Source organism: Acinonyx jubatus, chromosome A2, assembly GCF_027475565.1.
Source record: "Acinonyx jubatus isolate Ajub_Pintada_27869175 chromosome A2, VMU_Ajub_asm_v1.0, whole genome shotgun sequence".
NCBI lineage: Eukaryota > Metazoa > Chordata > Mammalia > Carnivora > Felidae > Acinonyx > Acinonyx jubatus.
In genome coordinates, this window is record NC_069383.1 from 19,413,214 (window position 1) to 19,435,314 (window position 22,101).

The 22,101-nt window shown below is 41.8% G+C and overlaps 1 protein-coding gene across 1 annotated transcript in view; it reads right to left on the reverse strand.

Annotated features, from left to right (window-relative positions):
- The window catches only part of EXOC4 (exocyst complex component 4), a 743,049-nt gene that overhangs the window by 130,620 nt on the left and 590,328 nt on the right, over positions 1–22,101 (reverse strand). Inside the window, exons 12-13 of the mRNA XM_015073047.3 lie at positions 20,706–20,842; positions 6,941–7,096 (exon numbers count right to left, since the gene is read on the reverse strand). Coding sequence (XP_014928533.2) covers positions 6,941–7,096; positions 20,706–20,842 — 293 coding nt within the window. The remainder of the gene's footprint in view (positions 1–6,940; positions 7,097–20,705; positions 20,843–22,101) is intronic.

Below are 22,101 nucleotides of genomic sequence, written 5' to 3' on the forward strand. Positions count from 1 at the left end.
ACTAAGCAACCACTGTGTGACTCATTCTAGGTCTGACATTCAATACCCGAATTCTAGACCAATCTTACTAGCTAAGTACTCTGGCCATTAACCCTATACCTTTGACATCAGTGTTGAATCCTAATTTGACTAGGAACTTGATTTCAAAAGCCTTTCAGGCACCCTCTGTTTTTATGACAACGTTTTTTCTGGAAAACAATAGTCATAAAAGAATTGACCAAATTTTCTTATAATATCAGCTTAATAATTAAAGGCTGTGATTCAGAGATATCAAAAAAATGATGAATGTTTGCAAAAAACATTGCAAAAAAAATTGCAAAAAAACATTGCAAAAAAATATGTCATAAATGTAAACATACTAAAACTAGAACCCTGAGTACCTAAAAAATAGTAAAATTACTCTAAAAATTCTACAAAATGGACAGAATGCACTAGGTGTACTGATTACACAGAGGGCTCCATCTACTCTAAAATATAAATTCACAGTATGAAAATACGATTCTCCTGAACATTCAGCATGAACTAATGTAGTGTACGTACACACACACACACACACACACACACACACACACACACTCGCTCACTCACTCTCCGGCCTGTAAGTTCTAGAGAGGAGGGACAGAGGTGCAGAGTCATTTAGAGAGGAGTGTCATTTAGAAAGGAGGGACAGAGATGCAGAGAAGTGAGGGAAGCTGGTTAAAGACACAGAGAATTAGGGGCAGAGTGAGGATGAACCCAAAGCTGAGTCTCCAGGGTTTTCCCACATTCTGTACCCCCTTGTTAGACCCAAGGAGACGAGTACACTGATGTAACAGTGGGTAGGGAGAGTGAAAAATTCCATGGAAATTAATACTGGGTTCTAACAAGCAAAGAGCTAATTGTGAACAGCACATTATTTTCAGGCTGATAGCACCTGCTCCGTGTTCTGATATAGAATCCACTTGGAATAAAATTGCATTGAAGCGCTCTGTTAGCTTGGAACAAGAATGTCTCCTTCTTTAGCCAAGCTACTCAAATAAGCCTGGCTACTAAGTTTTCTTTGTAGGATGTTGTCAAACAACACTGACTATAAACAATGAGGCACAAGGTTTTTCTACAGGTGCTAGGACTTCTGAGGTATGCAGTTTAGTTTTCCATTAAGAACATTTATTAAGCTTCAAAACAGATGATCAAATATAGGATTAAAATAACCAGTAATTGTAAGTTGAACATATACTTTGGTTTTTTAACTACCAAGAATGATTACAGATTTAGAAATCAAAATTCATGTACCATTGAACTTGCTCACCGAAATACTCCAGTTCATTGATCATTCTGGTTATTTCTCAAATTGCCATACAATTTCCTTTGAATAATCTAAATCTACGCTGAGCAGAGACAGGAAACAACTGATCTCAAGCAAACGCAATGACTCCCAAACTAAGCAATTAGGTGGCCCGTCTTCAAGGTAGCTTTCTTGGAACACAGGAGGGGAAGGAACTGATGAATGATTGGGGGCTCAGGGGTTTTAGGAGGAAGACAAAGAAAGAGATGGGAATGCCTCACGCAAAGTGAGGTAATACAGAGAAGAGTAAAAGCTTTGCATAAAATTGGCAGAAAAGTGAAGCTGGTTTAAGATTAAGATATTTTTCAGGGATGGGGCGCCTGGCTGGCTCAGTCGGTTGAACATCTGACTTCGGCTCAGATCATGATCTCCCGGTTCGTGAGTTCGAGCCCCATGTTGGGCTCTGTGCTGACAGCTCGGAGCCTGGAGCCTGCTTCGGATTCTGTGTCCCCTCTCTCTCTGCCCCACCCCTGCTTGTGCTCTGTCTCTGTCTTTCAAAAATGAATAAACATAAAAAAGATAAAAAAAAATAAAAAAGATATTTTTCAGGGATAAAAAAAATGTTGGAATGGCAATGTGTTCAGATTAGTGAGCTGGCAGTCAATAGTAACAGGGTTTGAGGATATGTGGATTTTTTTTTTAGTCAAATAAAAAATTAAAACTAAGTAACAATTACTCGTAGTTAAATAATCTATAAAGCTGAGCAACGATTCCCCTGTCCTACTCCTACTCATCCTTAGTCCTGTGACCCTAAAAAAAAGCACCTACAGCTTAAAAAAACAAACAATTTCTGTTCCTATTTCTTCCAGTCGTCATATCCACCTCTCTACAAAACCAATGGAAACTGCTACGTGCTGATGTAGTAATTTTCCACATTTTGATTCTGACCACCCTTCTTCCCTCCTTCAATTATACCATTCCCCGTTCCTGATGCAGTTCTATTATTATTTTCAATGTTTCCACTGGTCTTTTATATTTTTACACATATCTTTACCTCTAGCAGGACTCCCCACACTACAAATTGCTTATTTAACTACCCCCCCCCCGCCCCCAGACTGGGAGCTCCTTACCCAGAAGGAAAACGGGAAGGGGCGCAGAGGGGGAAAGGGTGCCCAGAGGGAAATGCTGGAGTGTCAGCTGACACCTGAGCTGTGTGTCTTGCAAGCTGAACAGGATGGGAGTACAGGAGGCAGGGGTGGGATAGGCAGAGGGCATTCCAGGAAGAGTAATGCGCAAGGAAAGACACACAGGTAGGAATGAGCACCGTAGGCTGAGAACCAGAGAAGAAAGTTCAGTAGGGAGAAAGGGATGCGGGTGAGAAGGTGAGTGGTCCCCAATCAACTGGCAGGGACATCAGCCTGCAGCACAGAGCTGGGGAACGACAAGAGCAGGACTTTTCAGCGGTGGTTTTAGACCAGCTCACTGCTGGCCGGTGTCTTAGGAACACCTCTTCCGGTTCCTACCCCAGGCTAGGTAACAGATATCCTTCCCTCCACAATGGCGCAGAACATCATTCTCAGCCTCTTTCTGAAGGGCTGCGTGGGATTAAATCAGGGAGATTATTTGTTCTTTGATTAAGATTCTAAGTGAGAGAGGAGAATGGTGTTAAATGAAGTAAAATCTAAGTTTAAAAAGTTAAATAATTCTATGATCTGAAACTCTACAAAAAACACAATGTAGAAGATGCTCTATTAGTGACTTTTAAATAACACTAATGAATAATTATAATCCGCAAATAATTGTCTAAATAGGTTAGCATTTATGGAATATATATAGGGGAGATTTTAAGTGTTTTTCCATTTACTGCCGATCTTATGCTAACAAGAGTGATATCATTATAATATAATAACAAAGTGCCTAATGCAATCGTCCTGAACATTAATTGATATGTTTTGTAGCTGAGTCTCCAGTTAATTACCTGTCTTTCTTGTTTAATTTTGAGATTTAAGTCTGCTTCTCATCCATTCTTGCCTGGCAATGCCCTACATCCATCTATGACCTTCATCTTGTTTAAATGAGGGGAAAAAAACATTTTAGCAAAGCATTTTCTGCCCCTGTACTTAGTTAATATATTCATATTTTCTGATTCATCTTTCCTCTTATAATTATATTTTTAAAGTCATATTAAGCCTGCAGAGATAGTGGAATAAATGTCTCCATTCTAATGAACGTCTTGTTCAAGCTAGCTCGTCTATTTTTCCTGCACTAGATTTTTTTACTTGTTCCTTCAATTCATCTGAAGATTCTTCAATAGCTGTAGCTACTGGGAACCTTTTAACAGCTGTTGCTTACGCTTGTCTTGAGAACCTTTTAAATTTCCGAGTGGAATTGTTACGAAAGTTATTTATGCTCTACTTTACTCATACCATGTTTCATCTAAACATATTCCTAAACCTACTAGATTTCTGCCTCTCTGTCTAATCTGAGCGGGCTGAAGAAACCAAAGAGGTATAAAGACCTACCGAAGGCAAAAGCAAAGTGAAACACACTAATTAATGGCCATGCGGAGACTGGAAACTAGTGAGCTTCTAAAAGGAACATATTCCTACGTGGGCAACCTTTACAGGGGCCACAGAAGGCATTTTCTCCCAATGAAGATACCGGCTCACCATTCTTTACATTTTATTCTTTTCATTCGAAGAGTGGGGGATTCTTCCTATTTTTAAATTCAGCTTCACGCATTCCACATTTATTGAGGATCCGTGATGTACTACTAGGGTCTCACAGAAGGCAGGTGAATATGCAAACCTCCTTTCTGCTTTTGCTCTGGCTCTTTTCTTCCTTAACCATCCAATGTGGAACTCACGCCAAATAAAATGTCAGGAATGGTCTTGCTCTTTGAAAATAATCTTTTGCTATTCTTTAATCATACCGAGTTCCAAATTTCATAAAACAACACAAAGCACCCTTAATGAACACAGCACTCACTTGATTCTCCAGATAACATGAAAAGTTTATCTTTTAAAAAACTCAGTAACTAAAAATAGCTAAAATATCCTTAGTCTCTCTTCCCTACTTAGGTCTGCATCACACTCTATCTGAACCTACATAATTTCTTTTATATCATTTTTGTATTTTCATCCCCTCTGTGTCCTCTTCTTTCAACAATGATTCTTTTTGTTTTTTCTTCTCTTTGATGACAAACAATAAAACTCAGAGAATTCATAACAATGTCATATAATGAATACTAATAATTGCAAACTAAATCTAGAGTAAAAGCACCTATATGATAAATGTCTGACATTAGCATATAATGACTAGCAAATCAGTCGAGATTATAATGATCAATGAAAATGAAGGAATAATTCGAATGTCCCAAACTGTAAACTCCTGGTATATTTTTAGGCTGGTGGTTTGTAGGGCGGTGGCTCTGAGAGTAGACCACCTGGGCTCAAATTTTAGTTCTGTTGCTTAGTAGCTCTGTAAATCTGGGGGAAGTGACTTAATTTCTCTACACCTCAGTCTTCTCATCTGAATGGGAATAACTTACCTGAAAACTCACAACGTTGCTGTACGGTTCCGGGCACTGTCAACTCTGATTGTTGTGACTGTTGGAACCGATTGTACAATCTTCCATCATTTGTCTTTCTGCCTGCTATACTTCAAGACTAATTCGTAGGCTTTCCATATTCTTTGACTTCTATCACCTGAAAACTCTGGTCCTGGTCTCGCCAAACACATTTATCTACTTAAGGATTTTCAAACCTAGCTCTCGAGAAAGGATTCTTCTTTTTGAAATCCAGGGTCCCTGAGTGACATGGGGGTTAGAGGTTTTGGGGGACAGTCTTTCTAATACCTACGGCCTGCTCCAATCCTAGACAATCCCTCCTCACCCCTGTTACTTGTCCCAACACCTTACCTCTTTGGTTAATTACATCTCCAGGAAGTGGGACTGCTTTTATTAGTAGATATTCATTGATCCCAAAAGGATAAATATATACATATATATGACAGGTGCAAAGACAATAGGCTAGCGAGCCTGCTTTCAGCTTCTTTGGGAACAAAGGGATATTTGCTATTTTTCCTTTTTCTATTAAAGCCCTGGCTTGACCTATTTTTCCCCCCTCTATTCAAAGTTAAACCTGGAAATAACGCACTTTATTTTCTGGTTAAAATACAAGAATAGGAAAGGGCCTCATTTAGTAATGAAGGGAATATAACCTTTATTCAATGCAAAGGGCACTCGATTCTATATTCATTCATGCGCCAAATAGCCCTCTGAGCTTTAAAAACTAATTATAGGAGGGGAGTGTGACTTTTCAGTCTTTTTGGCTCCCGCCATGCTCCACGGTACTCTAATGTGCTAGATCAAGGCTCTACCAATTCTACCACATTGGAATATCAACAAAGGGTGTTCACCCTTACTTATCTTTGCTCTAAACTTCTAATCACAATAGAGAATGTGACAGTTTAAGAGGAAAGAATCATAAACAAAAGATTGAAAAAAAATTACTTTTCTATTGTTAAAGTACATATAATTTGCTTTCAAGCTATGTCTACCTGCAGAACCATGGGCAAATCTCTCAGGCACAATGTTCAGCAAAATAAACCTGATGCTATGATTAAACATATATAAAATTGGGGGCCATTCAAAACTGATCTATGGTGATACAAGTCGGAATTGTGCTTATCTTAAGGGTAAGCCATCCGGGTGCTAGGAAGGTTCTGTATTTTGATCTGGGAGGGGGTTCCATAGGTATAAACACATATAACATTTCACTGAATTACATACCTAAGGTTATACTTGACTTTATATATACTGCCTTGACGTATATTCAGGTTCACCAAAATTTCTTTTAAATGTATGTGTAAGTGGCTTTGCCTTCAAATTTTAGATGGAGAGTGGTAAGATTCAGCGAGCAGAGCATGAGTAAGAAAGCCAGGACCCCGGTCTAGCTCTTCTAAATCAGAAGCGTGAGGTGGTGCACAGATCCGCGGCTCTTTGGATTGGCATCCTCTTTTCTGGACTAGAAACTCTTTCTTTTGAGCTACTTAAGACACTAATAAAACTAATTGAAAATCTCTTTGCAAACGTAGAAGACAATTAAGGGGTTACAAAATAATAAGCCGAGGAAATAGGAAGAAGATTTACATTCATTTAAAGTAACCTGAAAAGTTGAGGAAAATAATTTATCTTCCAGAAATTACTTCTAATAAAACTATCCAGGCTATAGATATGATTAAATGGATACACTGAAAGAGAAGGTGTGCCAATATGCTTACCCAGATCTCTTAAAAATTTGGCAGCAGGAAAATGTGACAGTAATACTAAGACAGAGGGGAGTCTGTGGCCTGACTTCTGTGCCAAGGTCAGTTTGATTATTCTTACTCGAGGCTCCAATTAATCAGTGTCTCAATCATTCTTGACCTCTCTAGAGGGAAAAATGACCTACAAATTAAAAGATACTTGATTCACATCAAGCCCTTCAAAAATTTTGAGTACAAGAGTCATCTTCACATGGGAAATGGGGTGTGTTAGCACAGAAAGACTTTACTAAGTTCATTTCATTGCTGCTTGATATTCAGAATTGCCCACAATTTCACGCAAGAGAGTGTTGGCTAAACAGATGTTTTTCCTCTCGATGTTTAATACAACTTAGAAAAGAGATCTTTTACCTTATGAAATCTTCTTCCTCTTCTCTCTTTGGCCTCAGCTGTTTGGGTTGAGCCATGTTAACCCAGTTGGGTAGAGATTTCAAGAGTCTGCTGATATCATCGTCCTTTGCCCAAGATGCACTGATGACAAGTTTCTCTTCTGACTGGACAATGCCCCTGAACATAGTCAATGGAAAAGAGACACTTCAGCACATTGCCTGGTACCCAGTTAGCCTTTTTCACCTACCTCTGTTGTGGGGAAAAAAAAAAAAGATACTACAGTCGTCTCTCTTATTAACATAATCCATTATGTGAGTTAGAGTCATGACATCCATTAACAGGTCACATTACTGGGAAACTACCTCTGGATTTCATGTGTAGTTTCTTCATTGTTGAGTAATTGTGAAAGGTAATAATAATACTAATTAGTAGCCCTTATCATAATTAATCCCTTAGGGTAAATAAAAATGTATGGTAGGGTTTGGGGGGAGGATCTTTCAAGAAAAATGTTGAACAAATAACAAGTGGGGCAACCGCTTAATATAAAAGAATATTACTAAGTAACAACATAAATGGTACCAGAAAGGGTCGAAAGTGTTACAAAAGGTTGTTCTCTGACTTCTTGGCTTAAACCACCAATTAGTTCTACTTGAAGGTACTTTTTGAACTATGGACACCCCTCTATTCAAAGTAAATCTACCATCATAGAGAAACCTTCTGCCCCTGATGTCAGACAGAAAAAGTCTTTGATTATTGCTCTCTCCAGTGGGCTTTGACTGGTGACCTAGAGTGACAGGCTTCAAGTCCTTTAATAGGGCCCATGGGTTAGCTATTAACACTGCACTGACCAGAATGTACCTGTAAATTCATCTTAAACGTCCAATTTCAACTTAATTAAAAAGCTTCTCCTTCTGTTCAACATTTCTGTCACTGTACCTAATTTCAACGGTCTAAAAATCATCAGCAACTCTAGGTGACAGAAAGGACACTTATTTACGAATGGACTGCTAATTAGCTGGCTATCCCCTCTCCAGCTGACCCACACACTGAGAGGTTTCCCTCCAACACAGGCAGGAATTTATGTTGGCGTAAGGATTATACTAGGAGACATTATGCGTTCCTAAATATACAACACGTGCATTGTGTGTATGCATGATAAAACCTCCTTTACCAACGTACAATTTGTCAACAAAAGAAGCTGAAACCTAAAAACCTTGACTCATCAGCACCTGACTCAAGGTAATAGGATTTCACGTTGTAGGAAACAATATTCTCGTGGTTCTCTGAAAATAAGCTAGAATAAGAGAACCATAGCTGATTTCTAGAATTCTTCTAATGCGCCATAAGCAAAAGTTTTCTAACAGTGACTATGGTCAGTGATACAGAAATTAGACTACAAAACCTTCTTTTGTGTCTCTCAAATCACTCTCAATGGTACCTTCTATTCTCTTTTTTTTCCTTGTTACTTTCTTGCCTCTTTCCTGTGATATTTATAAATTAATCCCACAATCTGACTTTTCCACAATCATGTGTGGGGTGCTGGATACAATCTTACAGAATAGTCCTATCTCACATTAATGATGCTGTATGCCGGGTGGGCCCTCAGTGTTCTTTGGTGTTCCTTTTACCTGTCTCTGGTCAACTTCCCTTCCCACTTTCTCAATGCCTATTTGTTAAGCCTTTGTCCTTTATCTCCTCATTGCTTATCCCCCACACTCTTCCTATCTGATGTAGAAAGGAGGGCTCCTAATTATATACTTTTCAACATTCCATCTCTATCCCCCACAGAAATGTCTTCAAATCTGTTTCATTCTCATTTACTTCCAGTAATCCCTCTACCTAGGCCCTTAGGGATCCTCCCTACCACCCCTCAAATCCCCCTTTCCCTATATGTCTACTATCTCTCTCATTATATTCCCCAACCCATGTTATTAAAAAAAAGAAGAAGAAGAAGAAACGAATCAACCTCTTGATCCTGCATTTACTTCTAATGAAGCTCCTTCCTCCCCTTCATAGACACTGTCATCAATGAGTGACATCCATTCAGACAGAGGCTGGCATAGGTCTCGATCTCACAAACTGTGAGATCATGCCCTGAGCCAAAATGAAAAGTCGGGTGCTTAACCAACTGAGCCACCTAGGCACCCCCAGGGTTGACATTTTAAAATGCTTTTTTAAAAAAACAAAACAAAACAAAAAAAAACAAAGGAAGAATATTTTGTGAGCTGTGAATATTATATAAAACTTAAACTTCAGCATCTGTATCTAGAAAGAATTTTGCTGGGTGGTTCAATTCCCCTTAGAACTGTAATCCAGGTGAAATTCTGTTCCATGGAGTCAGAACCCAACTCAGTTTTCTGGCATCTAAATCTTTGAGCCCATGGATGCTCAGCGTTTAGGAAATAGTTTGGGTATATAGATGTGAGGTGGTATTGTACACTTCAGGGATCTAGAATTTTTCACCTTAGCACTAGCTGAAATGAAAAAAAAATATGTCAGTGAAAGACTACATTAAAAGCACCCACATTGTTTACTTATATATATTTTTTAAAGACTGGTTTAATTCAATAATCAATATTATATTACTGGCTTCACTAATATTCATAGATCCTATTTTATTAAAAAAACAGTAATCGAAAAGAACTAAGATGCTTACCTATATACACTGCTCTCAACAATAAATTATTAACTCATATCAGAATGAAGATCAATCCCAAATGCCAAAGCATTCTAATTTGAAATACTGGCATTGATTAGCAACATACAATTACCCCGAAGGGAGTTTTTAATTCAAATGGCAAAGTTTCCATCCTAACCAATTGCGTTTATTAGTTTCTCATCTTGTGATCAGCTGGACTGTGTGGGCTACCACATTCTAGGACATACCCGAATAGCCTCAAAAAAGAAAAGCTACGTTTCCAACAATTATTCCACAAGAGGAGTAGGGTTAATCACCACTACCAGAACCATAATCTACTAATTAATTCACGGCTCAATGGGCCACAGACAGAGCCATCTGTGCAGCTATCGGTACCCGTTCCCAGGAGGAAGAGGAAAATCGGTGCACCTCTCGGAATAGGTGATAAGGCGGCCATGAGAAGGGTCCACCCTCTAGACACAGTTGAGCGAATTTCGTTCAGAAAACATCTGCTGGTGTGGACTGGCTCTGATGTGCATCGCTTCCTCTCTGGAACAGTTGGGAAATGCCACGTGGGCCTGGTCCCTGGACACAGCTGGGATGCTGAGTCTTTCATTAGGTAAACAACCAGGGGCAGGTGGGGCTAATTGGATTCAACTGTTTGGTGACAGCCGGGGCATGATGTTTACTTTCCCAGACTGAATCTTCCAGATACTTCAAAACCCAGGAGCCAAGCTAGACAGATGAGACGCACAGCCTGATGAACCGCGGACAAAGATGGTTCTCATTGAGACGCTGTAGTGGGTTTTCAACTGTGAATGACCGGACCCGTAGCAGGCCACACTATAACGTGATGTCCGGTGACACAGTGACAATGACAATGAGGGATGCAAAAGTAACAGGTAGTGCTATGCCTCTAATTGAAATAAACACAAACACAACACCCCAAAATCCCTTAAGAGAAGATGGGGCAGAATAAGTAGGAAAAGAGCAGACAGACATTGGGCTACTTTTCCATCACACTCAACGCTGGTCAGAGAGCTTTATGACGGTATGGATTTCTACCCAGGAATCACAACTTCAGAAACATCTGGGTACTCTGGCTCAGAGGACACAGAAAGAGTTCAGGAAGACCCGTGGAAAAGGATTTGAAATTTGAGAGTTTACAGAAGGTAACCCTTGGGCATGATTTAATAACAACCTTTAAATAGACAAGTTCTCATATGAACGGTCATAACTGATATTTTAAAAAACCAAGAAGAAAATAATTGTGTTGTAACAGAAGACCACAAATTAATCTAAAATATGTCTCAACTGTCAGCGTTCAGATTTTTCTTATGACAAGCAACTTTAAATATGAATATCCTGAAGATCTTTATGGAAAGACACCAGGCCAGGCAACTGCCTATTTCAACCCTGAATGCCATCCTATTGCATTTAGAATAAAACCCAAATTCCCTGGCCTTGGGCTCCTTTGTCAATGGTCCTTAATTCTGGCGCACATTAAAATACTTGGGATGCATTTTAAAAATGTATCAATTACACATTCTGAAGTGGGGCTCAGCGTGGACAGCTTCGAGCTCTCACGTGATTCTCACGTGTAGCCAGAAACAACCCAAATGATCTGACCCCTGCACCTGTCCAACCTTACTCACCATTCACTTCTTTCTCCCTCTGTTCCAGTTACGCTAGGCTTAATGCACTGAGGCTGGAAGCCTCTTGCCATTTTTGTACCTGCTCCCTCCTCTGCCTGGAATGCTCTTCCCCATGTTCCTACATGGCTCCTTCTCAACCTTCAGAATTTAGCTCAAACATCAAGGTCCTCGGCAAGGTCTTTCCCTTACCCTTATTTCTGAGAAATGTATTGTGATTGTTACTTGTTTGTATTCTGTGTCCTCCATGTGGGCGTAAAATCCATGAAGGCAGGACCTTGCCTGTTTGAATCACTTCTATACTCTTAGATCCAGAACAATGCTGGCTCCTAAAAGTGCTTCACAAATAACTGTGGAATAAATCAAGCAATGGATGTATGAATGAATGAATGAATGAATAAATGAATGAATGAATACCACACCAAAGGGCAAAACACCAGGGAAATAACAGATGTTATAAAAATACCTTTCTTTTGCCATCTTATTAGTGAATAACAATACAATCAGTGAACTAATTTTATTTTTTTTTTAATTTTTTTTTAACATTTATTTATTTTTGAGACAGAGAGAGACAGAGCATGAACAGGGGAGGGGCAGAGAGAGAGGGAGACACAGAATCTGAAACAGGCTCCAGGCTCTGAGTGGTCAGCACAGAGCCCGACGTGGGGCTCGAACTCACAGACGGTGAGATCATGACCTGAGCCGAAGTCGGACGCTTAACTGACCGAGCCACCCAGGCGCCCCAGTGAATTAATTTTAAAGTAAATAACAAAAACACCGGTAGCAATAACTGTCAGCTGACACTTCTTGAGCATTTACTATGAACTAGGCATTCTCCTATACACTTTACATGGATTAACTCTTGTAATCCTAGTAATAATCCCATGTGATGGGCACTGTGATTATTCCCATCCGATAGATGAACTACCAAGGTCTGCTCAGGATCAAGTGTCTGGTGAGGGCAGAACCTGAATTGGGCCGGTGCAAACTGTTCTGGAGCCTGTGCTCCCATTAGCATGTCTCTCTGAACCACTTGAAACATTTCTCAGGTTTCCTGTTTCCTCTTTAACTCCAGGGTCTCTTCTCTGGGCTTTAGAGCCAAACAGACTTGGCTTTTAGCGCACATACAACCACCCGCACACCCTGTGACCTTAGCCGAATCCATTTTCTTACTGGTTAGATGGCGGGAGTCTTGTCTTCAGGACTGTTATGACCAAGGAGACGAGTTAATGCCTGACAGTCCCTTGCACAGTGACGGTGTCCTTTCCTGAGTAGGGTTCCATTCCTGTCCAGGTCGTTATTCCTTTGTAGCAAAGTTACTACAAGAGACTCCTATCTGATCATGGTCGACTGAGTTACCTGGGAGAAATGACAATTGGCTGCTTGTTCTGGAATCTGTGGGCCACCTGCCTGCATGGGCAGCATCTGTACCAGCTGATGTGCACTCGGAAGGCAGAGGGAAATCATTCACGTGATCAGTGAACATGTCAGTGGGGCCTATATACAGACATCATGCTAAAAGTTGGAGATAATTATGTGGAAAAAGACATAATAATTTCCTTCTAGATCCTCAGAGTTTAGACCAGTAACAGCCATGAGAATCACTTTTAGGACATTAAAAAAATTTTTTTTAATGTTTGTTATTTATTTTTGAGAGAGAGAGAAAGAGAGAGAGAGACACAGAGACTGAGCACAAGTGGGGGAGGGGCAGAGAGAGGGAGATACAGAATCCGAAGCAGGTTCCAGGCTCTGAGCTGTCAGCACAGAGCCTGATGTGGGGCTCAAACTCACCAACCATGAGATCAGGACCTGAGCCGAAGTCATTTAACCAACTGAGCCACCCAGGCGCCCCAAAATTATTCTCGCCCAGGCACATCACTCAGGGGGCCCTAGTGTGGGAAATCCAGTATGTGGGCTTTGAAATCTCCCCAAATAAGTCTGATGTGAATCCATAATGTTTCTGAGAGAGAAAGGCATGTAAACCAATAACTGATCAGATAATGCATCATAAAAAATGGTTAAATTGCAATATAATGGGATGCCAGAATAGTCATGCATAATAAATTATAGGAGCAAATAAAAGCTCTCATTTGCTGAGTGCTCTCTATGAACCAGATAGTGTACATATTTTATAAGTGTTCTTTTGTATCTGCTCAATATTTAATACAAATGAATATATCAGTGCTATGTAAGCCAAGGGGGTGAGGGGTATAACACAGTTTCAAGAGGAAAACCTGGAGACAAGCTTGCATGGAGCTCGCAGCGTTCCCTTGGTTCGTCTGAGGTTCAAAGTTAGTTTAGGTTTTCAAAACTGCCTCTTCTTCAGGCTTTAAGCCAGACAGACTTGGCTTTTGGTGCATGCGCTCCCACCCCCGTGCCCCGCGACCTCAGCCGGGTTATGAACGCAGCAAGGCCAAGTTCAACCAAGCTCTCAGTCTGCAGAACCCTGGCCTCTGGCGACACAGGAAACCCTAGGGCTTCAAGACCCACCACGGGCCCTGGTGTCCAGTTTCTATTCAGCACAATGGGGCCACCGAGATCTTAGAACACCACTTTGATCACGGAGAAGGTGAGGTCAGCCTCCTCGCCACGACCTCCGAGAGTATTCCTTCCCTCGATACGGGAAGTTTTCAGAACTCCCCTATTCCGCCCATTCCTACCCAACCACGATGTCCACCTGCTCATTGTGATTTCTCAACGTCTCCCCCCCACATCACATCTGCCTATGCTACCCCACTGCTGGCTCAACCTGTTCAGTCTCTAAGAAGCTCCTCCTTCATGCAGCAAACATACCGAGGGCCAAACAGTTGCCGAGCCCTGTGCCAGACCTGGTTTCTGCCATCAGCGATTGCAAGTTCATCACCACATCACTCTTTCTTCATGCTCTGGCACGAGTTCTCGGTTTTCTGTAAACCCCGAGGATGGTTATACCTTCTCCTGATGAAAACATGCTCCTGACTTGTGTCAACAGAGCCTCAAAGATTAGAAGATGGTTTATTTGTATTCTCTACCAGGCCCAAACCAATGCAGAAAGGCCAAAAAAAAAAATTTTTTTTTTCTTTTTAATGAACTGACGTTGAACTGGAACAGGCAGAAACTTAAAAAAAAACCATGATTTCCAACCTTTAAATGACTATTTGGGGACACCTAAGCTGCTGGTGGTACCCCAGAATAAAGAATAAGCAGAGGGAGACTGGCATTCAGCTTGGAAATAGCAGACTAATGGACCGACTGCCTGATTGAGAATACGTGCAGTGGAGAATTCACAGCTGAGTTTTCCTCCGAGCCCCAAGGGGTGTGACTAATTAAGGAAAAGACTTCTAGTCCTCATTACCCTTTTAGGAAACCTCTCTTTATCCAAAGCATGTAACATGACATCATTAGACGGTACAGTCTTTCTCTCCAGAGTGAGGTGCTCACAGAAAGGTGAGATGTCTCTGACCTTCCCTCAGATCTCTCAACTCCCAGTGGACGCTCAGGTTCTCATGGTAAACTCAGAAAACAAGCCAGCTCTCAGCAGAGGGCATTGTGAGCTTGTGGATTTGATCATTTCTGTAAAAGACTATCTGCGGAGAAAGAATCAGACTGTGCTGCTTCCCTCTTCCCTTCCTCCTTCCCCAATGTTATATCATTTTGGATCATTTGAATTGTATATGGCTTTCTATTTAAGTCAGTCATTTGCTGGCAGCAAAACTAGAACATTTCCTGTTTTTCCTCTCACTGTAATCAGGATTTGGCTGTCCAAATTAGGACTGCCCTAATTACTCCTCAGCAGGTGCCAATCGGGGGGAGGGCAATAAATGGGAAGAGAGGAAGTAAGGACACTTTGCATCTTCAGAGACACACAATAAGAAAACACTTTCTCTCTGGCTTGAAAAACCTGATTAAGCAATAGGCAACAGGCATCATGGGATTATATGTGGTGTGTGTGTGTGTGTGTGTGTGTGTGTGTGTGTGTGTGTGTGCGCGCGTGTTGTCGTATAACAGCCATATAAACGATTTTCTATTTATTCCCCTTCAAAGATACACAGAATTACTTTTCCCATCCCTGAGATAATTCATCCCAAGCCTACACTTCAGCAACGGTGGTAGATCACTACAGATAATATATATGCAAAGATCTGATCATGGGCACCAATAAGTGGACACCATTCCAGGGAATTCGGTCAGGAGGGACACCACAGTGGGACAGACTCCTGGGGGAATGAATCAAGGTACTCTTGATGACCACAATATATCGGGAGCCAAAAGCAGTAGCTATGTTCCCAGAAGTAGTAGTATAATGGAGACACAGTTGTACTGTTTGGACAACACGGTTGTCCCTAGTTCAGTCCCTAGAAGGCCAAGCCATGGCAAACAAACACCTATCCATGTTCCTGCCTAAGGCCAGTCACTCCGGTTGGGTATTATGTCCTGCTTCTACTCACAAGCCAAAAACCAGAATTTCAGCAATTTGCCCCTTTCTCTCCTACATCAGGAATTTTCTTCTCTCTTAACAGTACTCATTTGAAGAGTAATTAAACATGCACTGATTTCTTCTATTTAAAATAACACATAAAAAGACAAAAAACCCTTCATGTGCCCTTAACCCTCCAGCCATGTCATTTCTCTGTCCCCCATGGCAGCCAAATCTCACTACAGGGGTTTTACCTACATTTACAAGTTCCCCACTCTCAGTTTCCTAAGCCCACACCCTTCCAGGTTTTGCTCCTACTGGTCCTCAGAAACCACTCTCATGATGATCCCCTATGACCTCCATGCTGTTAAATCTCTCGCTCAGTCACTGCTTTGTTCTAATGCTGATTGAATGCTGATCAACCCCTCCCCCTTCTTTCCTTGGTTTCTGGGACACCCTACTCTGACTTTCCTCCTACTTCACTGGGGGCTGCTTCTCAGTCAACTTTGGTGACTTCTCCTCTCCTTGCAAACTTCTTCAAAGCCATAGTCCTCTTCCCTGTCATGTTTGCATTCACTCCCGTCCATGGTTTTAAACACCATTTATAGCTACTATTTATATGTTGATGGCCAGACCTCTTTCCTTTGGAGGCATACATCCAACTGCTTGCTCCCTAGCTCCATGTGGATGCCTAAGAGACACTCCAAATGTAAATGTTTTTGTAAACATTTATTTATTTTTGAGACACAGAGACAGAGCACAAGCGGGGCAGGGGCAGAGAGAGAGGAGACACTGAATAGGAAGCAGGCTCCAGGCTCTGAGCTATCAGCAAAGAGCCCGACACGGGGCTCGAACCCACAGACCATGACACCATGACCTGAGTTGAAGTTGGATGCTTAATCAACTGAGCCACCCAGGCGCCCTGAGACACTCCAAATTGAATTCCTCATCTGCTTGCTCCCACACCTGCAGGGTCCTCTGTCTCAAGAGCCGGCAACTCTGTCTTTTCAAATAAAAAATCCTAGGAGTCATTTTTGACACCTCTCCTTCTCTCACACTATCTAATCAGGCAGGGAATCACGCAGGTTGGCCCTTCCAAATATATTCGGAATTCAACCAGTTCTCACCATCTCTGCTACTACCAACCAGTATGAGACGGTCTTTGTTTCTCACCTGGATTGCCACAGCAGCTGTCACATGGTCTCCCTGCTTCCACCCTTGTGGCCCTACAACCGATTCTCAATACATTTTACAATGTAAGTCAGATCATCCTGGCCCTAGGCACAATTCCTGCAGTGGCTCCCCCTTTCATTCAGAGTTGAACTCAGTACCCCTACCATGGCTGACAAGGCCCTCCATGGTCTGTCCCCTGTTCTCTTTTGGACGTCCTTCTTTTTTTTTCTTAACCTTTTTTTAAATGTTTTATTTATTTTTAAGACAGAGAGAGACAGAGCATGAGCGGGGATGGGGCAGAGAGAGAGGGAGAAACAGAATCCGAAGCAGGCTCTGGGCTCTGAGCTGTCAGCACAGAGCCCGGCGCAGGGCTCGAACTCACGAACTGGGAGATCATGACCTGAGCCGAAGTCGGACGCTCAACCGACTGAGCCACCCAGGTGCCCCACGGATGTCCTTCTAATACACTCCAATCACACTGGTCTCCCTGCTGAGGCCCTGGGAATGTGTCATGCAGTGTCCTGCCTCAGGGCCTTAGCCTTCTGCCAGGGCACTCTTTCCAGATACTTTATCTCACTGCCAAAATTCTTTTGGGCCTCTTCTCAAACTTAACTTGAGCGGGCCCTCTGGGGCACCCTATTTAAAATTACAGGCTCCTTCTCCTATACTCTCGAATCTATTCACCCTATTCCATTTTCCCCCGACGGTACTTACTGTTTTAAAATTCTTTGTGTTTATGCATTATATTTATTGTGTATCTCCTCTCTTCTGTCTCCAACAGAATGTAAACCCCATGAAAGCAGCATTTTATCTTTAAGTTCATTGCTGTATCTACAAAGTCTTGTAGAAGTACTCAATAAACATTTGTCGAATGCATGAAATCCTAGAAACCAACATATTATTTTAAGGATTGAGTAACCAACTGTGTCAAGTTACTGAAATTCAAGAATATTCTGACAGGTTTAATAAATTTAGGCAAGGACCTTGGGGCACAGAAATAATTCAGAGCAGAGAATCACAGAAGCCTTCCTGATAATCTTAGAGGTATCCTGGCAGACAGTGAAAAACGCCTGAGAGCAAACGCCCTGATGTTCCTAAAAGAAAAGAAGGTAAATGACAGAAATCGGCTGAGTTGGAGTTACAGGTAAAATTCTCGAACAGGTTATTGAACATGGCTTGTGAACAATTAGGAAGTGGTCCTCACGAGGAGCCAAGAAGGGCTCACAATGCACAAGTCACGCCAACTTTGTTCCTCTCCTGAGTAACTCCTTGACTTGAAGGAAGAAATGGTCAATTTGGCTCAAGGTCAAGAGACCTTGTTTCCAAGGGTAATTTGTAAGCTGTCCAAGACGAGAGTTCCTAACAAAGATTCAGCAGGGTAGGGCCCATTGGTCCTGAAAGTGAAAGGGACCCCTTGGGAGGGTTCCTGAACAAATACCTAGTACTGTCCTTTGCAGACTTGTACGTGCCCATCTGGGGAGACCTGAGCGGGGAGGTAGATGCATTATAAGGATTAGGACTCGAAAGACACCAGCAAGAAATCTAACAAGTCTCTCATAGGGCAGATAATAAAATACAGGAGGTACCGTCATGGATGGTGATAAAGGTAATCTTTGTCATCATCAGAGTCTCGGCTAATCATTTTGGGGGAAGCTTACTATTTTGCTAAAAATAGGTCTAGAAGACTAACATTTTCAAGACAACCCTACGAGGGAAGAACTATTATTATCCCCCCCCTTTTTTTTCTTTGCAGATGAGAAAAGTAAGGCACAGAGAAGCTGAAACGGTTCAAGGTCATATAACTAACAGGTGAAAAACTTGGCATTCAAATGTAGGTTTCAGACCCTGCTCTTGAGGTACAGTCTGGGTTCACAGTTAAAAAAAACACATGAACTCCTGAAGCACTGAGTAACATATACATGGGAATCTCAAAGGAAGTCTCGAGAGGTGCGCCCTGAATTCTCAACTTAGCCCCGTCCTGTTGAACACTGTTTTTTTTTCAAATGACATAATAAGAAACTGAAAGATTGCTTATCAAGAATGGTACGGAATGTGGGGAAAAGCTAAGATTTTCTGATGACAGAATGAGGATTCAAAAATATCTCAAAAGACTGAAGCGTTGAGCTAAAAATAACATTAAATTTAATGGGTAAATGTGAGATCTTGAATTCAAGTTAAAAAAAATTCTCTACAAATACAGCATAGGAAAGACAAGGCTAATTTCCCCGAGTACTTCTCCCTCATTCTCCACCCTCTACAGCCAACCAGCGGCCACAAAGCTACAAATTTACGTCCTAGTGTCTCCTGATCTGTCCCTCTCCCTCCACCTCCACACTCTTGCCTTTTCAGTCCATCTTACACAAAGCTCAGAAAAATCTTCCTGACGCACAGGTCTGTGCTTGGTACTCCCCATTCACTCCCCTTCAGTGGTTCCCCACTACCTAAAAGTTTTTACAATGCCAAGTTCCCTCAGCCTGGCATTTAAGATCCTCCATTTTGGCTCAGTCTCCCTTTCCAAAAACCCAAACATTCATTCTTTGTTGTTTCTTTTCCTTCTCTTCCCACCTCCTTGAAATTGCTCTGGTTCCTTCCTTCCTTCAGCAACTTTAGTCCAAATCCTGTCTAACTCCTTCTCACTCTTCACAAGGCCTACTTCATACCCTTCATCGAGCTGCTCCTGTCCCCAAGTCATTTCTTCCTCCTACAGCGTGTCCACCTATCTTACCATATTTTCAGTCACAAATTAATGTTGTGGACATTCATGCCTTGTCTCCAATTTGCCTTGCTATCTTCTACCAAGATGGCAAACTCATTAAAGTTATAACCGGAGACTGATTGACTGACTTCATCCCTGCACACTCAGCTGTCTTGGATCTGGTAAAGGCTCCAGAAATCTCTGACCAGTGCAATGACAGGACGTAATAAGAAGCACTGTGTCCAGCCTTGGGTCCCCCACAAGGAAGGTAATGGTTTTGCCGAAATATCAGGGAACTACGTCAGTGTTTCCACTGTGTCCCTCAACGTCCTTCTTTATTCTGTCCGCCTCCCTCCATCCCATGTCTTTCTGAGACACAGCACACATCTCACCTGGGAAGTCTTTCCTCAAGCCAGTCCCCTCTTCTCTGTTTTTCTCTCTCACATTTCATTCCTTCTGCTCTTACGTCCTGTACTGTGCAGGTAGTACTTGATTATGTACTGCACTTTCATATCTATCCTTAATTATACATCACATAAAATTTAGTATTTTATTATACATTCTTTTCTTCCCTAATTGTTTCAGGTCTTGTCAACCAGACCATAATTTGTTCCTATTATTAGCTTGTTACCACAAGCGCTATGATCTTTTCCATGAGATTTCTGAACCCAGAGAAAAGAAATCAGAGGGGAGGCCGAGGGATTTCAAGTTCCTAACAATGGTTCTTCATTTCTGCTGATGCTGGAAGCAGGTGTAACTATCTTTTCATGACAGTGGGAAGGCTACAGATCAGGCATCAGGAGAAACACATTTTAAGAACTAGGGAGAAATCACATTCTGGATTATAAACGATGCTGAAAGTTTGAAACTGCTTTACTTTAAAGATCTTTTAGGATCACAAGATCTAAATGCGATCTGGCATTTCCCTGAAGAAGACAATCTTACAGTTCTAGCTTTTCCTGAAAATCAAGGTTGACACCTTGTCCATGCCACTCAATGGCAGTCTCAAGTGGTGCTGCCCCTTGGTCGCTCTCATTCCCTCTGTCGGTATGATGACATGTGCATCTAGGAGACTATTTCTGCGACACGTGCTCTCGTCAGGCCCCTTGACAAACGCAAAACCGGTCCTTTTCTAGCACGGTGGAAAAGTGAGGCTCCGAAAGCAGCATCAACAAGCATAACAAGGGTCAGGGTCTGACGTGACTCTCCTTGGCTCCCACCCTGAGCTCTACCTGCAGGCTGCAGCGCAGGTGTCCTTGTACTCTTGGAGCTTCACGCACACCATGTTGAGGAACTGATCCGAGTATGCACTCAGGTCGTGCATCAGGTTCATGAGGTCTTGCACTGTCTTCTCCACGATGATTGTGCTCTGCGAGAGGACACAGAAATTCATGAGTTTTCGTTTTGTTTTGATGTCATGTGAAGGACAAGGAAAGACCACTGAAAGGAGGCAATCATTTACGACTTGAGCCTTCCTGGAAGGATGCGACCCTCATGATAAGTATCGACTGCAAACAACCAAATACGTATCTTACATAGTGCCGGTTTCCCAAACCCCTGAGAAAGTACGTTCTGTGGAAGGACACCGGACAGGGATTTACAGATTGGTTTCAAAGGCTTCTTGGCATCCACAAGCTATGGCTATGGCTTTCAAGCCCCTGGATTATCTCCTCCAGGGCTCTACTTTGAGATTAGGGACCTATGAAACGCAACACGTTTCACAGAGAAAATGTCCTCCGTGATTTGTTTTAAAAGTTCCCAAATCTCAGTCTCTTAAGAACAACAACATTTGTATTGTGCCTTCTGGTCTTGTGCAGTGTTTTCACATACACAGCATACGTTACCTCATTTGAGACTCACATTAATCATGGGAATCATGACCATTTATTGGGTTCTTACAAGTGGGAAGTCCAGTGCTAGGCACCCTACATACTTTAGCTCACTTAATCCTCTCCACGTACCTATCTATCAGGCGAGCCCCATGATCATCCACAGTTTAAAGATGAAGAAACAGGCTTAGAAAAGGTAGCGAACAAAGCACGGGCTGCGGGCTTTGCTCTTTTAACTATACCATTTCTGCCTGAGAGCTAGCCCGGAGTTCCCCTGCCTGTGGCCCAACCATTTTCTTGTTGGATCAGATATTTCCTGTTGTTGTTGCTGCTGCAGAAGCAGAGTCCAAACAGACTCAGACATTATTTCAAAAATGGAATTAAAGAAATATCCCAGGGAAACAAATAATAAAGCCACCTTACAGCTAAAGACGGACGGTACTGTGCAGTAAATCAGTGTTCTGAGAAGAGGCACATTCAATCAACCCTAAACCTCGGATTAAGAAAAGACTGAGTTGTTTAAACCATTAGTTCATGCCTCTTTCAAAAGGAGCAGAATAACGCTGGAGTAAATACTAATCACATGCTTAGCATCTTGGAATCCTTTGGTCGATAACTGGTTTGTTGAAGATGTATTTATTTACATAGAATTACATAAGCTTATGGTTAGATTCAGGCCATAAAAATAAACATTAAAAAAATTTTTTTTTTCTACTCTGATAGTGACCTGTGAAAAAAATCAAAGGCATTTTACTCTGGGTAAAGGCAGACTATGGGGTTCAGGGTCCGGGTTAATTTT